Genomic DNA, 27622 nt, shown 5'->3' on the forward strand with positions numbered 1-27622 from the left:
TTAATTTGTTTTTTGAGTGATTGTAAATGGCATTGTATTTTAAATTTTGGTGTCTGCATGTTCATTGGTAAACTATAGAAATAAAATTGATTTTTGCATGTTAACCTTTATTCTTTGACCTTGGTGAACTCACTTATTAATTCTAGGGGTCTTTTGAAGATTCTTTGGGATTTTTTAGATGATTATGTCAAAATAGGGACACTTTTATTTTTCCTTTTCTGATCTGTATGGCTTTTGTTTCCTTATTGCTCTGGCTGGAATTTCTAGCACTATGTCGAATAAGATGGTGTATTATTCTGTTTTGTATTGCTGTAACAGAAATACCTGAGACTGGGTAATTTATAAAGAACAGAGGTTTATTTGGCTTACGATTCCAGGACAGCTGCATCTGGCATGGGCCTCAGGCTGCTTCTACTCATGGCGGAAAATGGCAGGCAGCCAGTGGGTATAAGCAGATCACATGGCGAGAGGAAGCAAGAGAGAGAGGGGAGGTGTCAGGGTCTTTTAAACAACCAGCTCTTGTGGGAACTAATAGAGCAAGAACTCACTCATTAATCCCCCCACCTAGGGAAAGCATTAATCCATTCATGAGGGATCCATCCCCATGACTCAACTCCCAACACTACCACATTGGGGATCAAATTTCCACATGAGTTTTGGTGGGGACAACACTTCCAAACGCCATCAGATGGTAAGAATGGATGTTCTTGCCTTGTTCCTGATCTCAGGAGGGATGCATTCAGTCTTTCACCAGTAAGTGTAATGTTAACTGTAGGATTTTGTAGATGCTCTTTATCAAGTTGAGGAGGTCTTTTCCTATTCCAATATTTTTGATAATTTTTATCATGAATGTGGTTTGAATTTTGTCAAGTAATTTTTCTACATCAATTGCAATGATCTTGTACTTTTTCTTCTTTACCTTCTAATATGGTGGATTAGATGGAATGATTTTAAAATATTGAACCAGCCTTGCATCTCTGGTTTGCATATTATCTTTTTATGTATTGCTGAATTCTATGTGCTAAGATTTTGGTAAAGATTTTTGCTTCTATATTTGTGAGGGATATTGGTCTGTAGTTTTCTTTTTCTTTTTTGGAATATCTTTGTCTGGTTTCAGTGTTAGGGTAATACTAGCTTCATGAAATGAATTGGGAAGTGTTCGGCCCTTTTCTATTTTCTGGAAGAGATCATATAGAAGTGGCATTAATTCCTTAAACCTTTGGTAGAATTCCTTAGTGAAACCATATGGGCCTGTAGATTTCTTTTTGTGGAGTGTTAAAATTACAAACTTAATTTTCTTAATTATCTGATATTGGCAATTTGCATATTCACTCTATTTAATGACTTCTCAGTTGTGATAGAGGTTTGTCAATAGTATTGATCTTTTTAAAGAACTAGCATTTTGTTTCACTGTTTTTTTTCTATTGTTTTTCTACTTTCAATTTTGATTTCTGCTGTTATTTTTATTATTTCCTTCATTCTGCTAGCTTTGAGTTTCTTTTTATTTATTTATTTTTTTTACGTTCCGGAGGTGACAGGCTTTGTTGGGGCTACCTTTCTCTGCTCCTCTTCGCATTTCTGACTCACTGGCTCCTCCAGTACCCAGTCCTGGATATGTGAGACAATGAAAAACCCAGAGAACTCACTGAGTCAGTCCTTGGGTCCCAGGATCCCTGGGTCCCTGGGTCCCTAGCTGGTCTTCTCTTTACCTTTCAGAATTGTCTTACATTTGTTTCATATATAATGTCCAGGGTTTTCAGTAGTACTTAGTGGGAGAAATAGGGAAATGTATGCCTACATTGTCTTCCTGGAAGTGGAAGTCCTACTGTGTCTTTTTAAACTGACAGTCATTTTTTTGAGCACTTCAAAAATTTTTGGCATAACAAGATATTTCAGGTTCATCTTGCACCCCTCTGCCCCAACTGTGGAATCAGTCAGTTCTCCAGGAAGCCCCGATCCCATTTAATACCCCCAAGTATTTTAAAATGGGTGAGTGCTATGGGTCTGCTCTCCAACAAGCCCACTACCCCATTATGGTGAAAGTGAATCTCAGACCAAATTCTGCCACACATATAAACATTTATGAACTAAATTCTTATTACCAAAGAAGCACACAATATACTGTTCTGAACCTCCATGCAGGGTTACTAGAGGGGAACTCCAATTTTCCATAGGCAAGGTACTGATACCACCACCCCTACCCCTGACCCACATCCCACAGCCAGCATCAGGCAGACAGAAGCTTCCAGAGTTCATATTGGCTCAGAAGCAAAGAGTGGGGTTTAGCCTAGGGCATAACCCTTGTAGGTGAGGAGTAACGACTGCATTGGATTATCTCACAAATTCATGCAAAGGTGGGGAGTGTATCTAAAATATATTGAGAGAGTCTATGTATCTTGAATGCCTTTAATTTCGCCAGTGATAGCTCATTTCGGATATTCATCACTGCTAGTCAACAGGCTCCTATTTTAATTAAGACTAAGCAAAGGGCTCATTGTTGATAGAGACAATGATTCCAGAAGGCCTTGTAATAGCTCCCTCTGGGAGAAAGGGCTCTCTGAAGAGAAGGGCAGCTGACCACCGCTGGACAATGCAGTTTTGATTAGAATGCTTGTGGTACCAGGGTAAAACACTTATGCAGAATATCCCACTGTATGTGCTTAATTCTTTAAAACAAATTAGATAACATAGCAATACTATGCTTTAGCACAGCAGGAACTCAACAAATTTTAAAGGAATTGAATGAAATTAATATTAGTGAAATCTATAATTAGGAACTCTTTTAGATATTACCATAGGACTGCTGTTATTAACAAGTGTTCACTGACCAACTAGTGCTTGCCTTGTGCTAGAGAAGGCTTGAAAGGACAAGGGATAGATGTCAGATACTATGCTTCAGGACAGCAAGGACTGGGGCACCCTGGGCCCCACTGTATCTCCTGTGCAGACACATAGGAGGCTCACAGTAAACAGTGCTTGACTGCAGGCTAAAGATGGAAGTGGGGATTAGTCAAACCCAGAGAGCTACTACTCCCAAGATAAAGAGCTGGTAGATGCAGAGAAATGGAATTCAACGGCTTCCCCAGCAAGTGCTGAAGATCTTTAAAGCAACTCTGAGAAGAGAAGAATAAAGGACTAAGATGGCCCTTCCCTTACCTACATGTGATAGTAGCTACATGTTTTTCCTATTTACCTGTATCTTAGCCTTCCGACATGTACCTGTGAGTCCCTGATTCTCTCTCCATCTGTCTCTGTCAGTCTGTACCTCTGTGTCTCCTTCCCTTTCTCCCTCTTTCCGTTGCTTCCATCCCTTCCTTCCTATCTTCTCCTCTCACCCCCTCTCTCCTTTTTTCTCTCTCTGTCTGTCATTTTGTCATTGTGTCTGTTTCCATCTGCCCCCATCTCTCTCCATCTCAGTCTCTCTCTGTATTTACCTCCCTGTATTAGTCTATTTCTGTTGCTTTTAACAAATTACCTGGAACTGGGTGATTTGTAAGAAAACAAAATTTATTGTTTACAGTTTCAGAGGCTGGGAAGTCCAAAGTCCAGGGACGCTTATGATGACAGTCTTCTTTCGTGGTAGCTTTACAGCAATGCAGGGGTCTCACATGGTGGAAAATGGTGGAGCAGAGAGAAGGATAGCTCCTCATGCACTCTTTTCTTAAAGCCCTCAGAAGCACGCCCCTGACCACCATTATTAATCCATTCACTATGGCCTGGTCCTGCAATCTAATCACCTCTTCAAGGGCCACCTTTCAATTGCCATAGTAGGATTTCCCACCCACAATAGAGTGGGAATTTAAGCTTCAATAACGTTGGGGTACAGGACATCCAATCTCTAGTACTCCTCATCTTTTTCTCTGTCTTTCTGTGTCCATCTCAATGACTCTGTTTTGCCTTTCTCTCTGTGTCCCTCTTTCTCTGTCTTTCTCTGTGTCTGTGTGCCTTTCTGTTTCTGTCTCTTGCTCTTCTTGTGTTATTTATCTGTCCTCTTTCTCATTCTACCTATATGTTCCCACTGTGACACACAGACTTGGATGTATATGCCATTATCATATAGATACATAACTGATTATAGACACATAATTATTATTTATGTGGTACTTTCTTCCCATGATATAGAGGCACACATATTCCCCATCTCATCATAGTGTCAAACAATTATCCACTCTCAGAAGTGTACTGCATGGCACAAATTACCTGTATGTGTAGTGATCCTCAGTTTCCAGCAGGGGCTCTAAGATGTGTCCAGATTGCAGGGGGAAGTCAGGCTGCCAGAGGGTGCTCTTTGGGCACTCTGGGGTCATGATATGGGATGCATTATCTTTGGAGCATCTCATATGCTAAACAGGCTAAATCAGCCTGAGGGGGTTCCTGATGCTTTGCAAGGGTGGCTGTGGCCTGCCTGCTGTGTTGATGGTGGAGTACACGTGGTGTGGCTGGCCCACACCATGGGCCAAAACTCCACAACCCCACAGGACCCTCAGCTGCAACAAGACCATTCCATACTTGGCACAACATTTGTGGGTGAGAAGAGAGTTTATGCAAGGTGCAGAGGTAGAAGAGAGAGTGAAGGGGCAGGTGACTACGACTGCCTTTTAGTGCACTCTGGGGCGAGCACTCTGCCTTCCATAGACGCTGCTTGTTTAGTCCCCACTCTATAAACGAAACAACTGAGATATAGAGAATTTGAAGAGTTTGCCGTAAATCATATGCCTAATAAGATGCTGGTCTGGGATTTGATGAGCCCATATTCTCTCCACTACACCACTGATTTTCAAACTTTTTTTTAAAAAAAATAAGAATGGAAGCCTTTAGTTTAAATGGTACCTTAGTTGGTATTCAAGTATGTAAAAGAGCTAGATGCTTGGCTGTTGTCATTGAAGTGGGGCAGGGTCCAAGGCCAGTCATCCGTGGCTGCCCCTGAAGCTCTTCCATGAGAATAGGGTAAAGAGCTCGACTGCCCAGCCAGGTGATTCATTGGCCATGAAGCAATGGGAGGAGCCCATAGGTGTGGGTTGGCAGATGGGCGAGAATGCAGGTTAGCACGGTGACCATGGGAAGACAGTGTACCGTGTGCACTCATTAGGCTGAAAGCTGAGTGAAATAAACACTCACCCACCTGGCTGTCAGTCACCTGTTTGCAAGTTCTTTTGACAGAGTGAATTCTAGGGGAGAAGAGAAAACAATAAAGTTTGTGTTGTGACTTGTAACCTAAACAGATAAAAACAGTGTCCCATGGTTAGTAAATGGAGGGGGCTGGCCACTGATTCCTGTGGCCTTTCCATGGCAGCATGTGACAGAGCAGGAAGGGAGGCAGGGAGTGAGCCCATCATGAATGGTGTCACACTCTTGCCTTCTTGAAGGTGATATGACTCAGAATATTTGTATTAGACTCACAAGGATCCTGGCTGGTGGTCCCCCCATCACAAAACTCACTCAAGTATAATGAAATAGTAATGATTCAGTTAAGCTTTATTCATTATTAAACCCAAATAACATACGTCTTTCCTGATATAACCAAAATAACAAAGGAGAACAAAATAGAACGAACATGTCCCATGCTGCTCAGCCCCGCAGCCCCAGTGGCAATGCTGTCACCCACATCTCTCCTCTCTGGATGGGTACAGGGAGACCTAACAAGGGGCTCCACTGCTTTACATTTTTAATGCAGAATCTCTTGTTTTCCCTGATGTCCTTTTATTTTATTTCACGGTATGAGTGAAGTGTCTGCCCCCTGTGCCCTCTTCTCCACCATCCAGAGCATGTTGCATGTGCACTCAGGTGGCTCTGCTCCTGCCTTGGACGTTAGAGTCCTGTTTGGGTGGTGTTCCAAGTCCTGGGGTGGTTGGGAGCAGGTGGTATAGGTCACTTCCCAGTTTCTTCTCGCTGCTACCAAAATGAGAAGAGTCAAGGGAGAAACAGCCTCAGAGCAGAGAATAATGAGAATGGTGACCAAGGAGCAGCCACGGCCAGCAGTGCCAGGCAGGATGGTGACATCAGCCATGCTTTAGCCGGTATCTGCCAGGAGCCGCATCTCCACACTATGAGTTGATTTCATCTTCATTATGGTGAAGTGCAGTCCCAAACAAAACCCTCCTTATAATTTCTTAGCCTTAGTTCAATTCCAATCACCCCTCTAGTTTTTCAGTTTCTCCTCCAAATCTCCAACGTGAGAATCCTGAAACTGGCATCCAAACTTGTCACTAAGTTGGTGAATATCCTTAGTATGCAATCTGTGGTATACAGATAATATTTGGTTTTATTAAAATTATTTGTAATGAAGTCATAGTTTAAAAACAAGTACGAAGTCCTGTTGATCTGTCATGTAAAACTCCTGAAAATAAATATTAGAATAGAGTCTACCGAACTCTGTAGTTTAAGGATATTGTGTTAAATACACACATTTTAAAACTCCCACCCTGCAGCTTATTGCCTTTGGATCAGGCCTTGCTGAAGTTTTATGTGGAGGGTTTTGGGAGGGGTGAATAAAGAATTAGATAGATGTGATTAACTTGGTATTTTATGCAAAAAAAATGCCCCTAATCTATGAGTCTTGACTATTCTAAAATGAGGTAATAGCCATTGGGGTGAATTTATGTAGCAAATTGCTGTCTGCTGTATTCAAATTATTCCCTGAGCTCTGACTCATTTAGAAAGCACCAAATATCATGGAGACACACAATTATCATGCTTAATTAATGTTTGCAACCAAAAAGCGTAAGGTTGGAATCTTTAATATCATTGTGGATATTGAAGAGCTGAAATTGACTGACTATTATCTTGAGATTAATATATTTTCCCCAGGCCATACCCTGGGGTCAAAAGACAGAGTATTAAAACTATTCGAAAAATTCACTGCAATTAATTGCTTTAGGGGCTAATTTTTTTTAATGTCACACTTCCTTACGCCTGTGCTACTGATTACTAAAGCCTGCACACTTCACCCGTTAAGTGGTAATTCAGAGTGACAACTACATTGAAATGAAGCAAGTTAGTTAATCACCGTGGAACTGTTCCTGAAACGCCCTAAGTATGCCCTACTCACAGGAGGCCTCTGATTACCTGATTTTCTACTGAAGGGAGATTTTCCTGTACAAAGCTGTAAATATTTGTATGGGAAGTACAAGACCAGGGGAGGGCTGAAGTTTGGTTGGAATTGTTATTTGAACCATTCATAATTTTTCACGGCAAAACAGTAACTGGCTCTCTGGTTGTATAGAGCCCTCAAGGACGTACTGCAGGGGTGTTGGACAAGCTGCTGTTTGTTCCAGCCCTGCAGCCTTGAAATACTGCCAAGCTGGGAGTCTGGGTAGGTATGGCAGTTGTAATATGACTTGTTTTTCATCAAAGCACAACTTGGAGTGACAAGGAACTTGATCAGTAGGCACATGCCCATCCTGTTTGCTATTTCGGTTGGACTGCCAGGGGAAGCTACCCTTTGTCTTGCTTTTTCTTTGTGATCAGGTGAGCTATGCCCTGAACAGCCATGTGGTCTGTCTCCCTTTTGGGGAAGGCCCGTTGGTACTAGTGAACTACACCAGGCTCCTGAACAACTCCACCTTGTAAGAGAGACACAGCAGCCAGGTGAGGAGCCAGGTGCCCCTCTGTGGCTCACCATAGCCCCTGCCTGGCTTGCAGGTTCGTTGATATACTGTGTATCATCCATGGCACATTTCCTATTTTTGCATGATCGTATAAGCTTCTCTCTGTGGGGAGATCTGTGGACCAATTAAAGTGCTTTCAGGGGCTAGAGATAAAACCGAAGTATTCATTCTAGATGTCAGATTGGGTATAGGAAGAAGGAAAACCCCTTAAATTCCAAATCTCTTTCACACCGCCTTTCATGAGAATGCCATTTGGTGGCTCTAAGGAAACGATGACCAGTTAGGTGGTTCCCTGCATGCCCATAAACTCGCACGTTGATGCCTGAAGTGGTGACATTGAGATAGTGCATGTGAAGATGCTATAAGACTACAGCATTTACTCTTATTGCAGAAGTAATTCAGCAAATATTTGATTAGTGCTGCCAGACACTCTGAGCTTAGCACTTGGAATACAAATTTGCCCTTAAGAAGCTCACAGCATCATAGAGGAGAGGCGAGTAAACACATGTAGCATGTTAGGAGCAAAAGCAGGAGGACATAGCAGAAAGGAGAGGGTGGTCAGGCAAGATGTGAGGTGTGTCGAGAAGGATGAAGAGGAGTTCACCAGGTGACAAGGTGGGTTGGGGGTGGCAAGTTGGGAGACGTGGGGAAAGCATACATGAAGAATAGTCAGTTTCCATCAGGTGCCAGGCTTCATGGCAAGAGTAGAATAAAAAATCTGTTTGTTTTCCTGTGGGTAGCTATGCCTTCACCTGGACTTAGTCCTACATTACTCATATGTGATAATGCAGAGTCAGTCACCTATCCTAGCCAAAACAAGGAAGGCAAGAAAGGGCAAAGCCTACTTGGGGAAGGGAAATGACCCAATGCTTGCAGAAGCTTAGCGTTGGTGATTTTTTATTTACCACGTACTGCCTCCTCCATTACAGTGGTCTGTGATTATAGCATGCTTCTCAACTGTTATTCCATGAAATATCACCATGAAGATGAAAGAGGAGAAGGAGGGGGAGGGAAATAGTGAGCAGTGTAGGTCACAGGGGGAAACTGAAGAAGAGACAAGTGAATGTGTGACATGAACAGCCAGTGAGAAGTGGCTCAGAGTAGAGGCTGGGTGTATGTCTCCCTTCTCAGAATTAGTTTGAGAGGTCCTTCTTGCTCTTTGGTCTCCCTAATGTTCATGGTCTATTTAAGAAATGTTCATGATCTCTGTGTTCTATTACAGTAGGGAAGGATAAGGCAGCATGTTTGGCAGAGGAAGGAAAAGAAAGAAACCTGGAGATGGTTGGTTTGTAAGTGCCACCAGAATGTCAGATAGGCAGTAAGTAAATATACATGTTCAATTGGAAAATAGAAATCTTAGTAGGTATTTGTATTTAAACATGCACTGTGGAATGAGGTAAACCCTGACACAAAACGATCAACTAAATGTGAAAAAAAAAAAAAAAAAATTCACGTTAGAAGTTGATTCTCTTCTCTCTCACCCCAGACTTCTCTGTGCTATTCTCCGAGCACGGGGGCCACATAACCTCACTTCATGCTTTAGGTTCACCCTTCCTTTTCTCCCTTTCCCCTTCTCTCTAGCAACACCTAATGCTATTTTCCTAAGTCTCAAGGACTCACTTGTATCTAGTATTCCTTCTGATATTCCATTGAGTTTTTCTTACAGCTTCCCAAATGGAACATGTGCTGTGGGAATGAGAGGAGAACATTATGTGAAGTTGGTTAGTTATTAATTATCTGGCTATAAGGTGTGGCAGCCTTCCTATTTGTTGTATCTTTGAAATATATGTTTCTTGTTACTCAAATGTTAATTTTGTTTTTAGAATTACATAGCATGTAGTCAATTTTATTTTTTAATTTTTTAAAACTTTTTTTATTGTACATATCTGTGGGGTACAGCATCAAACAGCAATACTGGTGTGCCACATGTGATGTTCAAATCGGGACAGTCAGCACATCTACCATTACACAATGCAATTGATCCTAGTGGCCCCCTACCATCTCTCCCATCACACACCCAGCAACCCTAGCTCTGGTCTGCTCTCCCAAAATGTCCAGTGTATTATAGTGATTGCTGCATCCCTTTTCCTCCTTTCTTTATGTATTTGTTCATTCATTCATCTATTTTATTAGCTCCCACACATAAGTGAGGACGTGATATTTCTCTTTCTGTGCCTGGCTTTTTTCACTTAATATAATTTTGTCTAAGTTCATCCATGTTGTTGCAAATGGCAGAATTTCATTCTTTTTTATGGCAAAGTAGTATTTCATTGTATAAATATACCACACTTTCCTTATCCACTCATCCGATGATGGGCATTTAGATTGGTTTCAACTCTTGGCTATTTTAAGCAGAGGTGTGATAAACATGGGAGTACAGGTGTTCCTTTGACATGATGATTTCCATTCCTTTGGGTATATACCCAGCAGTGGGATTGCTGTGTCATATAGCAGTTTTATCTATAGTCATTTGAGGAACCTCCCAACTGTTTTCCCTAATGGCCATACCATTTTACAGTCCCACCAGCAGTGTAGGAGGGTTCCCCTTTCTCCACATCCTTGCCAGCATTTGTCATTCTCTGTCATTTTGATAATTACCATTCTAACTGGAGAAAGATGATATTGCAGTGTGGTTTTTCATTTGCATTTCCCAGATGCTGAGGGATGTTGAGCATTTTATCTTGTGCCTGTTGGCCATTTGTATATCTTCTTTGAGAAATGCCTATTCAGCTCCTTTGCCCATTTTTTAATCAGGTTACTTGTTCTTTTACTGTTAAGTTGTTTGAGTTCCTTATATATTCTGGATATTAATCCTTTGTCAGATTCATATTTTGCAAATATTTTCTCCCACTCTGTTGTCTTTTTACTCTGTTAATTGTTTCTTTTTCTGTGCAGAGGCTTTTTAGTTTGATATGATCCCATTTGTTTTTCCTTTTGTTGCCTGTGCTTTTGGGGCTGTATTCATAAAGTCTATGCCCAGTCCTACTTCCTGAAGAACTTTCCCTATGTTTTCTTTCAGGAGTTTTAGTTTCAGGACGTATATTTAATTCTTTAGTCCATTTTGAGTTGATTTTAGTATATAGCGAGAGGTACAGGTCTAGTTTCACTCTTCTAGATGTGGATGTCCAACTTTCCCAGCACCATTTATTGAGGAGGCAGTCTTTTCCCCAGTGGATGTTCTTGGTGCCTTTGTTGAAGATCAGTTGGCTATAGGTATAGAAGCTGATTTCTGGGTTATTCCATACCATTGGTCTGTGTGTCTGTTGTTATGTCAGTACCATGCTGTTTTGGTTACTATAGCTTTGTAGTATAATGTGAAAGCAGGTAGTGTTATACCTCCAGCTTTAATTTTTTGCTCAGGATTGCTTTGGCTACTCTGTGTCTTTTGTTGTTCCATATGAATGGTAGGATTGTGTTTTCCATTTCTGTGAAGAATGTCATTGGTATTTTGATGGGGATTGTATTGAATCTGTAGATCACTTTGGGTAGTATGGACATTTTCACAGTGTTAATTCTTCCAATCCAAGAGCATGAGATATTTTTCCATCTCCTTGTGTCCTCTTTAATTTCTTTCAACAGTGATTTGTAGTTCATTTGTAGGGTTCTTTCACCTCCTTGGTTAACTTTATTCCTAGTTTTTTGTTGTTGTTGCTGTTGACTATTGTAAATGGGCTAGCTTTCTTGATTTCTTTTTCTGTTGGAGTAGGAAAATACTACTGATTTTTGCATGTTGATTTTGTATCCTGCAACTGTGCAGAAATCATTTATCAACTCTGAGAGTTTTCCTGTAGAGTCTTTAGGCTTCTCTGTATATAGGATCATGTCATCTGCAAACAGGGACAGTTTGACTTTGTCTTTTCCAATCTTGATATCCTGTATTTCTTTTTCTTTCCTGATTGCTCTGGCTAGTACTTCCAATACTGTGTTAAATAGGAGTGGTGAGAGTGGGCATGCTTGTCATGTTCTTGTTCTTAAGAGAAAAGCTTTCAACTTTTCCCCATTCAGGGTGATATTGGCAGTGGGTTTGTTGTGTATGGCTTTAATTGTGTTGAGATACTTTTCTTCTGTACCTAATTTGCTGAGAGTCTTTATCATGAAGGGATATTGAATTTTGTCCAATGCTTTTTCTGCATCTATTGAGTTAGTCACAGGGTTTTTTCTCTTTGATTTTGTTGATGTGGGGTATCACATTTGTTGACTTGTGTATGTTGAACCATCCTTGCATCCCCAGGATGAATTTCACTTGATTGTGGTGTATAATTTTTTGGATGTGTTGCTGTATTCTATTTCCTGATATTTTATGGAGGATTTTGCATCTATATTCACCAAAGATATTGGCCTGTAGTGTTTTTGTTGTTGTATCTTTGTCTGGTTTTAGTATCAAGGTAATGTTTGCCTCATAGAATGAGTTTGGGAGAATAACCTCTGTTTCAATTTTTAGGAATAGTTGAAGAGTATTGGTATTAATTCTTCTTTAAAGTTTTGGTAGAATTCAGCAATAAAGCCATCTGGTCCTAGGCTTTTGTTTGTTGGGAGACTACTGATTACATCTTCAGTCTCTTTGCTTGTTATTGGTCTGTTCAGGTTTTCTATGTCTTCTTGGTTCAGTTTATATAGTTTGTATGTGTCCCCAAATTTGTCCGTTTCCTCCAGGTTTTCAAATTTGTTGGCCTATAGTTGTTTGTAATAGTCTCTAGTGATTCTTTGTATTTCTATGGTATCAGTTGTAATGTCTCCTTTTTCAGTTCTAATTTTTATTATTTGTGTCTTCTCTCTTCTTTTTTTAGTTAGCGTAGCTAATAGCTTGTCTTTTTTGTTTATCTTCTCAAAAAACCAATTTTTTGTTTCATTGAACTTTTGTATCATTGTTTTGGTTTCTATTTCATTTAGTTCTGCTCTGATTTTAATTATTTTTCCATCTACTAACTTTGGAGTTGGATTGTTCTTGTTTTTCTAGTTCTATGAGATGTAGCATTAAGTTGTTTATTTGCCATCTTTTTGTTCTTCTGATGTACGTGTTTATTCCAATAAACTGCCCTCTTAATACTGCTTTTACAGTACCCACAGGTTTTGGTATGATGTGTTATTACTTTCATTAATTTCAAGAAATTTGTTGTTTCCTGTTTAATGACCCACATGTCATTCAGGAGAATGTTGTTTAATATCCATGTATTTGTACAGTTTCCACAGTTTCGTTTGTTATTGATTTCTAGTTTTAATCTATTGTGGTCTGAAAAAATACATGAAATGATTTTAGCTTTTTGAAATTTGTTTAGACTTTATTTGTGACCTAACGTGTGGTCTATCCTGGAGAATGTTCCATGTGCTGATGAGAAGAATGTATATTCTGTGGTTGTTGGATGAAATGTTCTATATATGTCTGCCAAGTCCAGTTGGACTGAAGCATGGTTTAGATCTTGTGTTTCTCTGTTTATATTTTGCCTAGATGACCTGTCCAATGTTGAGAGAGGGGTGTTCAGGTCCCCCACTATGATGGTATTTGGGTCTGTCTCTTTCTTTAGGTATAATAGTGTTTGCTTTGTATATCTGGCTGCTCCAACATTGTGTGCATATATATTTATGATAGTTATGTCTTCTTGCTGGGTCGATTCCTTTATCATTATATAGTGACTCTCTTTATCTCTTTTTATGATTTTTGCTTAAAGTCTATCTTATCTGATATAAGAATAACTACTCCTGCTCGTTTTTGGTTTCCATTTGCATGGTATATCTTTTTCCGTCCTTTCATTCTTAGTCTATGTGTATCTTTACAGGTGAGGTGAGTCTCTTGAAGACAGCATATTGTTGGGTCTATCTTTTTAATCCGGTCAGTCAGTCTGTGTCTTTTGAGTGGGAAATTTAATCCTTTTACATTAAGAGTTATTGACAATGTTGATTTACTCCTGGCATTTTAATGAATTTTGTTTGGATGTTTTAAATATATTTTGTTCCTTTCTTTTTGTTTTATTGTTTGTCTTCTTTGTTGATTGGTTTCTTGAGGTAGTTTGATAAAGTTCTTTTCTTTTTACTGTTTTCATTTCTTTTCTACTGGTGGGTTTTGTTCTTTCTTGTGTATTCATGGTAGTGATAGTTATTTTTCAGATACTAGGTGCAGTACTCCCTTGAGGATTTCCTGTAGGGCTGGACATGTGGTGGTGAACTCCCACAGTTTTTGTTAGTCTGGGAAGTATACAATTTCATCTTCATTTCTGAAGGATAATCTTGCTGGTATAGTATTCTTGGCTGGCGATTTTTGTCTTTTAGTATTTTGAATATATCATCCCATTCTCTTCTGGCCTAAGGGGTTTCTGATGAAAAGTCTGCTGTTAGTCTGATAGGGGGTTGCTTATAGGTGACTTGACACTTTTTTCTTGCTGCTTTTAAGATTCTCTCTTTGTCTTTGAGCTTTGCCAATTTGACTATAATGTGCCTTGGAGAGGACTTTTTTGGGTTGAATCTGTTTGGGGAACTTTGAGCCTCCTGGATCTGCAGGTCTGTGTCTCCCCCTATACTTGGGAAGTTTTCCACTATTATTTTGTTGAATATGTTTCCAGTGCCTTTTCCTTTCCATCCCCCTTCTGGAACACCCATGATATGGATATTTGTATGCTTAAGGTTGTCTGCTAGTTCTCTTAGATTTTCCTCAATTTTTTAAATTCATTTTTCTTTTTTTTGTTCACCTGGGTTATTTCGACAAGGCTGTCTTAAAGATCAGAAATTCTCTCTTCTTGTTCTAGCCTGCTGTTTAAGCTCTCTGTTGTGTTTTTTATTATGTTGAATGAATCCTTCAGTCCTACAAGACCTACTACATTCCTTTTTAGGGCATTTATTTCTTTGTAAATTTCTTCCTTCAGGTCCTGGATACTTTTTCTCATTTTGTTGTGTTGTCTAACTGAATCTTCTTGTATCTCATTGAGTTTCCTTAGGATTGTTGCTTGGAATTCCTTTTCAGTCATTTCAAGAGTTACTGGTCTATAGGATCTGGTATTTAGGAATAATTATATTGTTAGTGATGTCATATTTTCTTGTTTTTTCATATTTCTAGCATCTCTACACTGGTGTTTAGTCATCTGGTAAAGCAGTTGCTTTTTATAATACTCTGAAGTGGTGTTTGAGGAGACGGAGTTCCTCTTGTAGATGAATTTTATGGCAGTTGAGTGGGGTGTTTTAGTGTTGGTTCCAGGTAGACACAGTGGTATAGTCTCTATGTTGGTACTTTGACCAAATTCCATGTTGGTTTTATGGGAGAGTGCCTCTGTGCCCTGGCACACTTAGTGCTTCCTTGTTGAGGTTGGTAACACTATGTTGGTTCATCAGGATGTAGGCAATCTCTTGAATTTTGGGGGGTAGCACCTTGGAATCTTGTCACTCTTAAGTTAAGGCAGGTGTTCTTGAGTGTGCCTGTTGGTACCCTCACTAGCTCTGTCTGACGCTGATGGGTGCACTGGGGTATGCTTGTGCTCCTCAATTTGAATGGGTGATATTGGGTGGGTTTTCTCTTTTTTCTTTCCTCTTTCCCTGGGTTCCACTAATGACTGTCATTCTGTGTATGCCAATGAGTGGTCAGTGGGTCTCCTGTGAGGTAGCAGTGGCTCCTGGTGTGGCAGTGAGCCACCCTTGTGGCAGAAGTTGCTGTAGTGGTGGCTGTCATGGCCCACTCCTTCAGCAATGGTGTCTCTGGCAGTTGCAGAGTGTTGCTGACAGTGCGGCAGCCTGTCATGCTGGCACCCTTAGTGGTAGCTGTAGCTAGGTCAGGCTCTTGCGTGGGTAAGGCCAACAAAAGTGGATTTTCTGCTGCTGCTGGGCTCCAAGTGTGCACAGGGAGCAGCAGCAGCACCTGCAGGAAGGTGCAGACCATGGAGGCCAAGCTCTCTCTACAATGCTCCCCTGCCTTGGCTGCAGCCCTCCCCCATGCAGTTAATTTTAAAGCAATACTTTATTTTTTCAGATTTTCATATTTCTGCCATGTCAGAAAAATGACTGATTTGATTTGTGACATTTTCATAAATTTCAGGTTTGATGATATCAAGAGAGATGTTAAAGACATATTTTGTTACTTCCTTTAAAACTTATTTTCAAACTTCACTAAATCTGTGGTTGATCTAATTTATCCTAGTGGCTTCACATAATACCTGTTCATGGATGACTCAGCTCAGATCTCACCTCTGAACTCTAGATCCCTATGTCCAGCTTGAATCCATTCTCTTCTCAAAGCTTCCACCCTGTCCAATGCTGGCCTGGATCACTGTAATGGACTTTGATGGGTCTTCCCACTCCCCTGCCTGCTACCTTCATTCCATTTTCTGTTGGAGCTAGAGCAACTTTTCTTGCCATACACCAGTACTTTATCTTTTGTTGGGACATGCCACTTATTCTCAGCCTTTAAGCAATAAGAATATAAGTATTAAAAGACCTTCCTAGAGCTTCCTTAATACCCAGCTGATAGCATCTCTGTCTCAACTCTCTTCACTTCAACTCACCTACCTTTTTTCCTCTTTAAGAGCTGGAAAACCTCATAGCGCCTGGCTCTGTGCTCAAATCTGTATTTGCCATAGTTATGTTCCTTTCATCTTTTATGTTAGAGCCACCTGCTACTGGTTCTGCTCCCAGTTGTGCCTGACTTCCTCTCAGGTCTGCTTTCTTTAGGTGAGTGAATGATTGTACCAGTGCTTCTAACGATAGGCCCCTCAAATCCTTTTTGAAAATAGAGTATAATAAATGCCCAACTTGTGAAGTCAATTTAGTGATTGTGGTAATCACATGAACAAAAATACAGATGATGATTATAAAACAAAAATAGATTTAGGTAGGTTGACCTGAGAACCTGAAACTATGCTGCCTTTATTCTTCCTTTTCTATTAATATATGGGAAAAGAAAAATGAATTTCCTGCTTTTTCAATTTGCAAGTGATTTTTCAATTTGACGTGATTTAGTATAAAAAGAACTTTCATTCTGCAGCTTTGGAATTTGGCCTGTCATTAACAAAAAATCACAGGAGAGTCATCATTTTAATAGTCTGTAGCCAATAAGGGCCTGACTGACTTGTACATTTGTGATTTTAAAAATCTAATGCCTCATAAGAAACACATTGCTTGAGAATATTACACTCATTATATTTAGGTTTATTATAGTTTAATTTCTAAGGGAGATAACCTGGTTTACGTTTTACCCAGGAACTAAGTATTGACCAAAGTGGCAAGAAAATGAGCTAACATCTGAGTCTAGTCTGGTGGGTGACCTCCTTCTACAGTGTTAAAAATTGGTCACACCAGTACATTTTCTCAAATACTATAAGGATCACTGTCCTAGTGTATCTTGTCTGAGCTTTGACAAAATGAAACTCTAGATCATGTAGTATGTGATAAACACGAATATTTAAATGTTATTTGCAAAGTTTTTAAAATTGAAAACAAAACAAAGCATTTAAACCAAAATCTCACATTTTGGGGGATGAGATGATGTGGAAAGCTGGTTGTCAACACATTGTTCTAAATCCTTGAGATAGCATCCCTGTGTCAACCATCCCCAACTCACCTAGATCTGTCAGGGAGATCTCCTTGGTTCCAGCTTCAAATTCTCTAATTTGATTTTTTAAAATCTGCTTTTCAATTTTTCTATCAGTTTCTAAATGTATTTTAGGAGAAATAGGGAGATGCATTAGCCTAACCAGTATTAACATAAAGAAAAATTACTGGAAATTACTTTCACACTTGGAATTGGCAACTTGAGAATCAGAATTTGGAATTTTCTGGTTGAACATCCCTTGGGCTACGTATTCCTAAAACTACCATCCAAATTGACAGCTATTCAGTTGTTGGAAGCATGGAGTTGTAGCCTTTTTGATGGATTTGAGAAGTTCTGCAAATGTTGTCAACAGAATAGTTGATTATGGAGTAGCCAAGTGAGTCATTTTATATTGATTAAGCGAAAAATAGAACAGTATGAGCTTAAATATCTTGACCTTATAAGCAGACTAGCAAAAATTGAGGTGCAGGATAATCAAGGCTAAAGTTGCAGGATTTTAAAAGCATGAAAACACCAAAACAAGTACTGAAACAAATACCAAGAACATAAAAACATAAAAGCAATAAAAGCAAGTGTTTGAATTTCAAAGTATTAAAACCAAGTACAACAATTAGGTCTTGTTTATTGGCCATTGTAAGAGAAGGGACAGCCCTGTGACAGATATAGTCCTATCTTTTCTAGGACAACCTGATCTCTAATATTGATTCATTTTTAGACCTGTAAAAGGTCCACGATAGGCATTCTTCATGAGTTGAAAATTCTACCACAAAACTACCCATGTATCCAAAATAAATTTTTCACGAAACACAATATCTCCTTCAAGTGTCAGAGCTCTTTTAATCTCTTTTATATGAAACTTTAAAATGTTTTATACTCTTTCCTTTACAGATTCTTAAATCAGGGCTTCTTAACATTATTTAATCTTTTTTGATTACAGGCCATTTGAGGGGTCTTCAAAAAGTTCAAGAATTTCAAAAATTTTTTGCACTAAAGTAAACTCTTACTAACTTGTTATAATGTCTAAATAGGATCTAGTTTGAGTCACTAAGAAGGATAAGACATCAGTTTGAAAAGTGCTCCTTTTAGAGAAATATGAATTGTGCTAAAATTGGAGCAAAAACAAATATCAAAGTTGTGGTGAAACTTGGGTGGAAGAATGGTGAAATCACTAATGCTTTACGAAAAATTTATGGGGACAGTGCCCAAAGAAATCAGCAGTTTATAAATGGGTAACTTGTTTTAAGAAGGGATGATGTTGAAGGTGAAGGCTGCAGTAGCAGACCATGCACATCAATTTGTGAGGAAAAAAATGAATCTTGTTCATGCCCTAATTGAAGAGGACTGATGATTAACAGCAGAAACAATAGCCAATGCCATAGCATATCAGTTGGTTCAGCTTACACAATTCTGACTGAAAGATTAAAGTTGAGCAAACTTTCCACTTGATTGGTGCCAAAACTGTTGCACCCAGATTGTCTGCAGACAGAAGCAGAACTTTCAATGGAAATTTTAAACAAGTGGGATCAAGATTCTGAAGCATTTCTTCAAAGAATTGTAACAGGAGGTGAAACTTGGCTTTACCAGTATGATCTTGAAGACAAAGCATAGTCAAAACAATGGCTACCAAGTGCGAAAGTGGTTTAGTTACTGCAGATGTGGACTGGTCAAGAGCAAAGGTCATGGCAACAGTTTTTTGGGGGGCTCAAGGCATTTTGCTTGTTGACTTTCTGGAGGGCCAAAGAATGATAACATCTGCTTATTAAGAGAGTGGAGAAAGTTAGCCAAAGCTTTAGCAGAAAAATACCCAGGAAAACTTCACCAGAGAGTCCTTCTCACTACAACAGAGCTCCTGCTCATTCCTCTCATCAAACAAGGGCATTTTGGGGAGAGTTTCGATGGGAAATCATTAGGCATCCACATGGCAGTCCTAATTTGGCTTCTTCTAACTTCTTTTTGTTTCCTAATCTTAAAATAAGATCTTTAAAGGGCAGCCATTTTTCTTCAGTTAATAATGTAAAAAAAGACTGCATTGACATGGTTAAATTCCCAGGACCCTCAGTTTTTTAGGTATGGATTAAATGGCTGTTATAATCACTTAAAAAAATGTCTTGAGCTTGATAGAGCTTATATTGAGAAACAAAGTTTATATTTTTTATTTTAATTATTTAATTCCATTTTTCCACAAACCTTTTGAAGTCCCCTCATATTCTGTAGAGTTTGGTAGTTGGATGTCTTGAAGAGGTGTAAGAATGTTTGGAGTAGAGATGCTAGAGAAGGTGAGATGGGAGACTGGGGATGGTGATCTGAGAGTGAGTGGGATGCTTGAAATCAAGGTTTTAGAGGGGATGATGGGTCCAGGACAGGGGTTCTTAACCTGACTGTGTGTGAGAACCTTCTAGAGAATTTAAAAAATATATCCATGCCTGGCCCTTGCTCAGTGTTCTAGGGTCCCAGGCCCCTTCCAGCTTTTGACCACATCCTTCCTAATGTGTGACCATCTTTCTTGTGGCCCCAGATGGAGCTCCAGCTTTCACATGGACATTCTAAACAGGAGGATAGCAGAAAGGAAGAAGGGGCAAAGGGCAAGTCAGCTGTCTTTTAAGACAAGTTCCTGGAGGCTGCCACATGACACTTTTGCTTATAGCCCATTGCCCCAACTTGCTAACATGGCCATACATAACTGCAAAGGAGAAGGCACATTTAGTCATCCTTCTGAGTAGCCATATGCCCAGCTGAACATTCTTTTGCTATGGAAAGGGGAAAGAATGGAGATTTCAAAACAAGCTAAGCATCTCTGCCACAGAAAGGCAGTGGGTTACACAGTCTGATAATGTGATCTTCAGACGAGCTCGTGGTTTTGAAGTTTTGTTAACTACCCCCATCCCAGGATCTCAGGTCCATGGGTATAAAAGGCTCCAGTTGTGAGGGATCCAGTTCACCAAATGATTTCCTTAGAGAACAACCAGGTTTCAATTAGAACAAGAATAGTAAGTTTAGAGAAGTTAGAGTTATAGGGGATTTTCCTCATGGTGACATTTCTCCACTATCCCCCCATCCCCTTTATGTCTTCCTTTTCTTCTTAACCAGCATATATTCCATGAAAGTAATCACTTCTTGGCAATACCCTCAACTCTCTGGTGTCTCTCTCCCTCCATAATACTCTTGGAAAATCACCAGCTCTGTGCAGGTGTAACTCTCTACCTCATCCTCATAGAATTAATAACCACAAAGCTCAAATGAGCATTCAGAGCAGTCTGGACCTCAGGCAACATTTCCCTTGAACATGCCACGTCCCACTCCTTAGAGAGTTATGTTTATCATTTTCCTCCTTAAACTTCTTTTATTATTATTTATTGAAACATAATCGATTGTACTTGTCTGTTCCTCAAACTTCTAACTCCTCCTCCACTTCCACTTCCTTTAACTGATGGTATTTAAATAATTGTTGATATTGAAATAAATTTTTAAAAATATGAAGGCATTAGACGTCATCAGGAGCTCCTTCATTCCTGCTTCTGAACCCGTATTCTGTCTTCCTGTGGCTTCTAGTAGCAGTCTCCCTGCTTCCACAAAAGGCTACCTTATACACTCAAGCCCATCCCTTCTTGCTATGTCAAGAACTTTTCTCCTGCTAGCATATCTTCTCTACTAGATTGTTCTCATCAACATGCACTCATGCTCAACTATATGCCATCTTTGGAAAACATAAATAATCCTTGACCCCACATACCTGATCAGATGCCATCCCATTTCTTGGCTCTGCTCCATAGCAAAACTTCTTCCAACCATTTTGTGCTCATCTGCTGTCTGCAGTTCCTTGTCTTCCTCCAGTTCTTCAGTGCTCTCTAGTCTGGCTTCCATTCTCATTCTACTGAAGTCTCTATTCTTAACAGTCCATTTTATTTCCAAATATACCTTTCATGTCTCTTTCATCACCTTACTTGACATCTAATGTAGCATTCAACATGCTTGACTACTCCTTCTTGAATCAAATTTCTTCTTGTAGCTTCTGTGACACTATGGTCCCACCATCCCCCCATTTTCTTGCTATCTCTCTGAGTTCCACCTGCGAGTTTTCTGTAAAGGTTCTCTTCTACTCAGCCTTCAAATGTGCAAGTGTCCTGGGCCCCAGTCCTGGGCCTTCTTTCCTTATTTATAGTTTCATAAATCCTTATAACCTCTCCCATGAGCTCAAGACTCATATCCAAATGCCTGCTTGGCATCTCCACTTATGTGTTTTATAGGCACACTCTGAACATATCCAAACAGAATTCTTGAATTCCCACCACATACCTGACACTCCTTGTGGCCTTCTTCATCTCAGTAAATGTCACAACTACCCACTGAGTGGCTAAAGTTAAAAAGTTAGGTGACTGTCCCTTTCCTTTCTTCCCTCACCATGTCCCCTCCATCAGCAAGTCCTGCCAGTTCTGACTTCAAAATACATCCCAAGTCCTGCAGTTCTCTCCATCACCAGTGTTTCCATCCTTGTCTGGGCCACCATTGTCTCCTGAACTATTGCAGTAGGCTCCCTGCCCCCACTCTCTCCTGTTGTAGTGTATTCTTGCAGAGTGGCCAGAGTGAACATTAGAAACACCAGTAATGGGGGCCTGCCCCGTGGCTCACTTGGGAGAGTGCGGCACTGGTAGCACCGAGGCCACGGGTTTGGATCCTATATAGGGATGGCCGGTGCGCTCGCTGGATGAGCGTGGTGCAAGCCACACCATGCCGAGGGTTGTGATACCCTTACCAGTCAACAAAAACAAAAACAGAAACACCAGTAATGGGAAATCCAGTAGTTCAGTGTCCTCTCTTTGCACTAGTCTCAAACTCCAGCTCCTTACGGTGGTGCAGGATCCTGCCTGATCTGATGCCTGCCCGCCTCTGACCTCACTTCATCCCACCCTCACTGTAGACACATGATGTCTTCACTGTGGCGTTGTTGCCCTGCATACTTACTCTTATGTTCCCTGAATAGCTTTTCATGACTGGTTACTTTTCATCATTCAGGTCACAAGTGTCACCCCCATCCTCCCCCCACCACCTGAGAAACCTTCCCCGAACACCTTATCTAAAGTGGCTCCCTCCCAATCTCTCTCTGTGGATTTATTTATTTACTGTCTGGCTTTCTCCACTGGAACTTATACTCCATAAGGGTGGGGGCCATGTCCAGTTTATTCAAATCTGTATTCTAGTGTGTAGAGTAGTTATTAACCAGTATTAGAAACTCAACAAATATCTGTTGAATACCTGAATGAAAAAATGTCTGGAACACTGTTCAGTTTTGTCACATCACTTCCATCCCTCTCTTACTGTAATCATGACTGCTGCCAAGAGCAGTAATTTCCTGGTAATTTTTTCTAAGAGCAGTAACACCCTGTTTATTATAGAAATAGTAAATCCAGGAAGGGCTAGGAAAACCAGTTAATTAACCTTGTGAAGAACTGAATGTGAAGAATTAGAAAATTCAGAAGTAAAGCACAGCATTAGCGAAGGAGCATAATCCTTATCTATTTCCCAATTCCTGAGTCTTTTGTTTGTTTTTGCATAGAGATGTCCAGAAGCTACCTGATCAAGATCTTTATCAGTCCAGTCTTACAGGAAATGCAGGGAAGGAGAGAAGTTAGTTGTGCCGTGAGCCATAATGACTGGCTGTCAAAGCATGGGAAAGCAGTGGTCTGAAAGGGGAGAAAGGCAGGAGTGCCTTCCTGCAAGTTCTTGATGCGAAGGGGCTCTTCATGAACCTTTGGTCACTGGCTCTAGGGACGGGGACTGAGAAGAGGGAAAAGATAAGTGGTCTGTTGTTTCTCCGGGGTTACCTCTGTGACATAGGCTCACTTCATTCTTTTTACCAAATATCACTTTTAACACATCACTAGCCAGGACTCGAGATAATGTTGTTTTAAGCAGAGGATGATTGCTTTCTCTTTTTTTTTTTTTTTTTGTTTTTGTTTTTGTTTTTTTTTTTTGTCATTTTTTCGTGACCGGCACTCAGCCAGTGAGTGCACTGGTCAGTCCTATATAGGATCCGAACCCGCGGCGGGAGCGTCGCCGCGCTGCCAGCGCAGCACTCTACCAAGTGCGCCACGGGCTCGGCCCTGCTTTCTCTTTAAGTTCATAAATTGCCCTGAAGTACAAGACAGTAGTACTCAACGAATTTTTTTTATTGTGGTAAATATACCATTTTAATCATAAAATTTGCCATTTTAATCATATTTAAATGTATAGTTTCGTGGCATTCTTTGCATTCACATTGTTCTGCAACCGTCATGACTGCCTATCTCCAGGACTTTTTCTAACTGAAACTCTGTACCCATTAAATAATAACTCCCTATTCCCCTCTCCTAGCCCCTAGTAAACACTATCAACTTCCTATCTCTATGAAGCTGACTATTTCAGGTACTCTATTGTATTAGTTAGGGTTCTCCAGAGAGACAGAACCAATAGGATATGTATATAAATATATGAGAGGGGATTTATTAGGGGAATTAGCTCTTGTGATTGAGAAGGCTGAGGAGTCCCATGATAGGTCATCCACAAACTAGATGCTGGTAGTGTGGCTTAGTCAAAGTCTGGAAGCCTCAGAACCAGGGAAGCCAATGGCGTGATTCTCAGTTCAAGGCCAAAGGCCTGAGAGCCGGAGGTGCCACTGGTGTAAGTCTTGGAACCCAAAGGTTGAAGAGTCTTGAGTTCTGATGTCCACAGACAAGAGAGAAGAGTGTATCCCAGATCCAGCAGATAGAGTGAGTGATTCTCCTTTTCCGCTGTTTTTGTTCTCTCCAGACCCCCAGTGGACTGGATGGTGCCCACCCATATTGAGAATGGATATTTCCCACCCAGTCCACTCAGGCTTACATGAACAATCTCTTCTGGAAATACCCTCATAGACACACTCAAAAATAATGTTTTACCAGGTCTCTATGTATTTCTTAATCTAGTCAAGTTGACACCTGAAATTAACCATCACACCTGTATAAGTGGAATCATGCAATATTTGTTCTTTTGTGTCTTGCTTATTTCACTCAGTGTAGGATATTCAAAGTTCATCCATGTTGTAGCATGAATCAGAATTTCATTTCTTTTTAAGGTTGAATAATATTTCATTGTATGTGTGTACCACACTTTGTTTATTCATCCATTGATAGACATTGGTTGCTTCCACCTTTGGCTATGTGAATAATGCTGCTATGAATGCGGGTGTATCATGCTCCTGTTTTCAATTCTTTTGGTTATATATGCAGAAATGGACTTGCTGGATCATATGGTATTTCTTGTTTAATTTTTTGAGGAAAGCTTCTCAAGGGATTTTAAGTCCATTGACCTATTGAACAAAAGAATTGTGCATTTATTGTTTCATATATGCCATGTAGTGTGTTGGGCATCAGAGAAATGGAAATGAGTGGGATGAAGCTTCTCCTCTCAAGAAACGCAGGGGTGCAGAATGGGGGGCTTAGACAACAGGTGCATAGATAATCAGCTGTCGTACTATGTTCAGTTCTGCAATAAGGTATGTGTAGAGTATTCTGGGAGTACTTTATAATAATAATGTTCCTGAAGATAAAATCTCATTGGCTGTTGTCCAAGATGAATGCTCTACCGAATTATGAATAATAATGGATCATGCAGTAGAGAAGTTCCAGTGTAGAAGTTTTTGTTGTACATTTGGTTTTTTAATAGCTGACTCAACCCGTTCATCTTTTCTGTCACCTAAATGTCTCTCTTTTGTTTTTTCTCCCTCTAGTGGTTTTTAATTGCCAACAGATCTTACAAAGTCAGTGCAGCAAGCTCTTTTTTCTTCAGTGGTGTGTTTGTTGGAGTTATCTCTTTTGGTCAACTTTCAGATCGCTTTGGAAGGAAAAAAGTCTATCTCACAGGTAATGCATTAGACTTCATGAACTGAATAAGAGGACTTATTTCCCTAAGATTCTTAAGGAAATAATATGGGGACTATATCCTTAAGGTTCTCAATGAATTGGCATGTGGATACAGAACTGATTTTGATTACACTGGCAGGAGGCCAAACTGCAGCCAAAGTTGATTCTGGCCAAGCAGTTTTTAGTGACTAGCCACCTTGTAAGGCCAGATATTCGCATTAAACTTTTCATAGGTAATAGTGCATTCTGCAAACCCAAAATTCCAATTTATGCCATGTTTCTAAGGAGAGGAGTAAAAAATTGAAACAGTCTTATTCAGTCCATTTCCTTATATCTCTGTGTATTGATTCATTTCAAATGAGCTCTACAGGACTCGGAATAGTTCTCTTGACAAAAGTAAGTATGAGCGAGGATTTTTCCATTTTCAGCATTATTGTGAGTAATTGAAAACTGTGTGTGATTGACAGAAATTGTGTAATAAAGAAAGTAAACTTCAACTTTTCTTTATAGTTTTTAAGAGAAACTTAAAAAAAAGTTCAGAAAATGTAAGTTTACAAAGGTTTATTTTACAGACTAATGAATATAATGTATTACTTTCATCAAATGTTGTTTTGCCTCTGTATTACTGAATATTGTTCCTCTCCTTCTAGGTTTTGCTCTTGACATCTTGTTTGCTATTGCAAATGGATTTTCCCCCTCATACGAGTTCTTTGCAATAACTCGCTTCCTGGTGGGAATGATGAATGGAGGAATGTCACTGGTGGCCTTTGTCTTGCTGAATGAATGTGTGGGCACCGCCTACTGGGCACTCGCAGGTACTGCTTAAATCTGTGCACGTCTGGACATGGTGACCGCCTCCAGAAAACCTTGCAGGGAACCAGTTAACCCTAGAGTTGGAAAAACGCATTTGAAATGGAGGCGCTCTATCCAACTATTAGATTTGCTCTCCTGAGTTTGTTCTGTGTGACCTAGAACAAGTCATTTTATTCGTATTCCTCTGTAGAAAGTCTCCCCTGGCGCCTGCCTCACAGATGGTGAGCCACCACCCATCTCATGCACTTCCTATGGATTACTGCAGAGTCTTGATTCCCTCAGAAGGCATTGACCGCTTTTACCTTAAACTGAAAAATTGTGCAGATAGGAAACACTAGAAACTCCTTTCTTGGAGACTTCTTAGTATATTTAATTAAATCCTTATTTCATGGCCCTTTCTTGTTTTTACTGTCCTCTTCAGGTCAGTAGATAGTACTGTTGCATTTCTTTACCGATGCTTTATTTACAAAATTGAGACTATCTTCTGTATTATTTTTAACCCTCCCATCATCTTCTCAAGAATTACATATATAGTAAAATAAATGATTTTAAAAGGTTACTTGATTTAAAATATTGTCTTAAGAGACTGACTGTGTCTAAGACTCTGCTTTTTCAGACTGCAGGTTTGCAATAATAACTTCTTGTTTGTTTTGCTTTTGTTCATTTGACAGTGGTTGAATACCACTGATGTTCTTGTACTGATATAGAAAACAAGTTGACCGTGTGACTGATAAAAATGTGTCTAAGTGAGGATATATTAGGGGACTTCAAAAAGTTCATGGAAAAATGGAATCTTTCCATGAACTCTTTGAAGACCCCTTGTATATGAGAGTGCCATTTTCTTTTTTTAGAACTAATGCACAGTTCCAGGTAACAGCTGCTGAGCACCTATTACGTGCCAGGTACCACATGAGGCATCTGATATACTGTATATCTGTAATATTTCCAGAGCTTACAAGTTTAGAATTTACACCTTCATTTTACAGATGAGGACACTGAGCCTCAGGTGACATGCCTGCTTTCACACAGCTCATAATTGATAGGACCAGGATTGCAGCCTGGGTCTGGCTGATGCCCAAGCTCACATCCTTCCTGCTGTTCCCTGAGGACTCTCCTCTTGGAACTTCAGTGTGTCACCTCACGTGAGTGCTGGCCTGGTCAAGCTATTACTGGAAGTTGGGGCTATTGTATTGAGCTGGCAGGCAAAGGTTAAATAAAACAGACCACTGCTCTGTTTGTATGTCCACAGCGCTACTGTTGAGCTGCAGGATGCATAGGGTTGGACTAGTTAGAACTAGGCTGGGGAGTGAAAGACACCAGCTCTGTCCTAGCCAGACAGGCAGACAGGCTTCCTGCTGGTCTCTCATGTGGTGGTGTTTTATGACTCGCCTTGTCTGTAGTAGCTTCCAATGCCTTTTGGAGCAAGCTACTTTCTCCCCTAACCCAGCTCCTAATCTAGGACCAGTGAGAAAACTTCCTCTGAGTCTTCAATTTGCATTGATACTTTAAGGTCATTTTTCTAAATAGTGGAGTTAGACGTAATGGGAGTTCCCTAAAAGTTTGTAGGGATGGTGATCATGCCCACTCACTGTATCCACAGAAGGCATAAAGGCACTCTCTCCTTTGATTTCTGTTTTCCTAAGGTGCAAAATTTTGCTTACATGGCACATCATGAATACATATTTTTCATGTACCTCTCACATTTCTTCATTAAAATATTCATGTTTGACTGTAGTTGTTCCATGAAGATGATCTTTTACAAAAGAGATATACTTCCCCCACCCTGCCAGATTATCTAAGGA

The 27622-nt window shown here is 40.1% G+C and overlaps 1 protein-coding gene across 1 annotated transcript in view; it reads left to right on the forward strand.

Moving 5' to 3' along the window:
• The window catches only part of SLC22A15 (solute carrier family 22 member 15), a 69708-nt gene that overhangs the window by 19065 nt on the left and 23021 nt on the right, over nucleotides 1-27622 (forward strand). Inside the window, exons 3-4 of the mRNA XM_063106878.1 lie at nucleotides 24875-25007; nucleotides 25658-25822. Coding sequence (XP_062962948.1) covers nucleotides 24875-25007; nucleotides 25658-25822 — 298 coding nt within the window. The remainder of the gene's footprint in view (nucleotides 1-24874; nucleotides 25008-25657; nucleotides 25823-27622) is intronic.

The sequence above is a fragment of the Cynocephalus volans genome, chromosome 8, assembly GCF_027409185.1.
Source record: "Cynocephalus volans isolate mCynVol1 chromosome 8, mCynVol1.pri, whole genome shotgun sequence".
In the NCBI taxonomy this organism is placed as follows: Eukaryota; Metazoa; Chordata; class Mammalia; order Dermoptera; family Cynocephalidae; genus Cynocephalus; species Cynocephalus volans.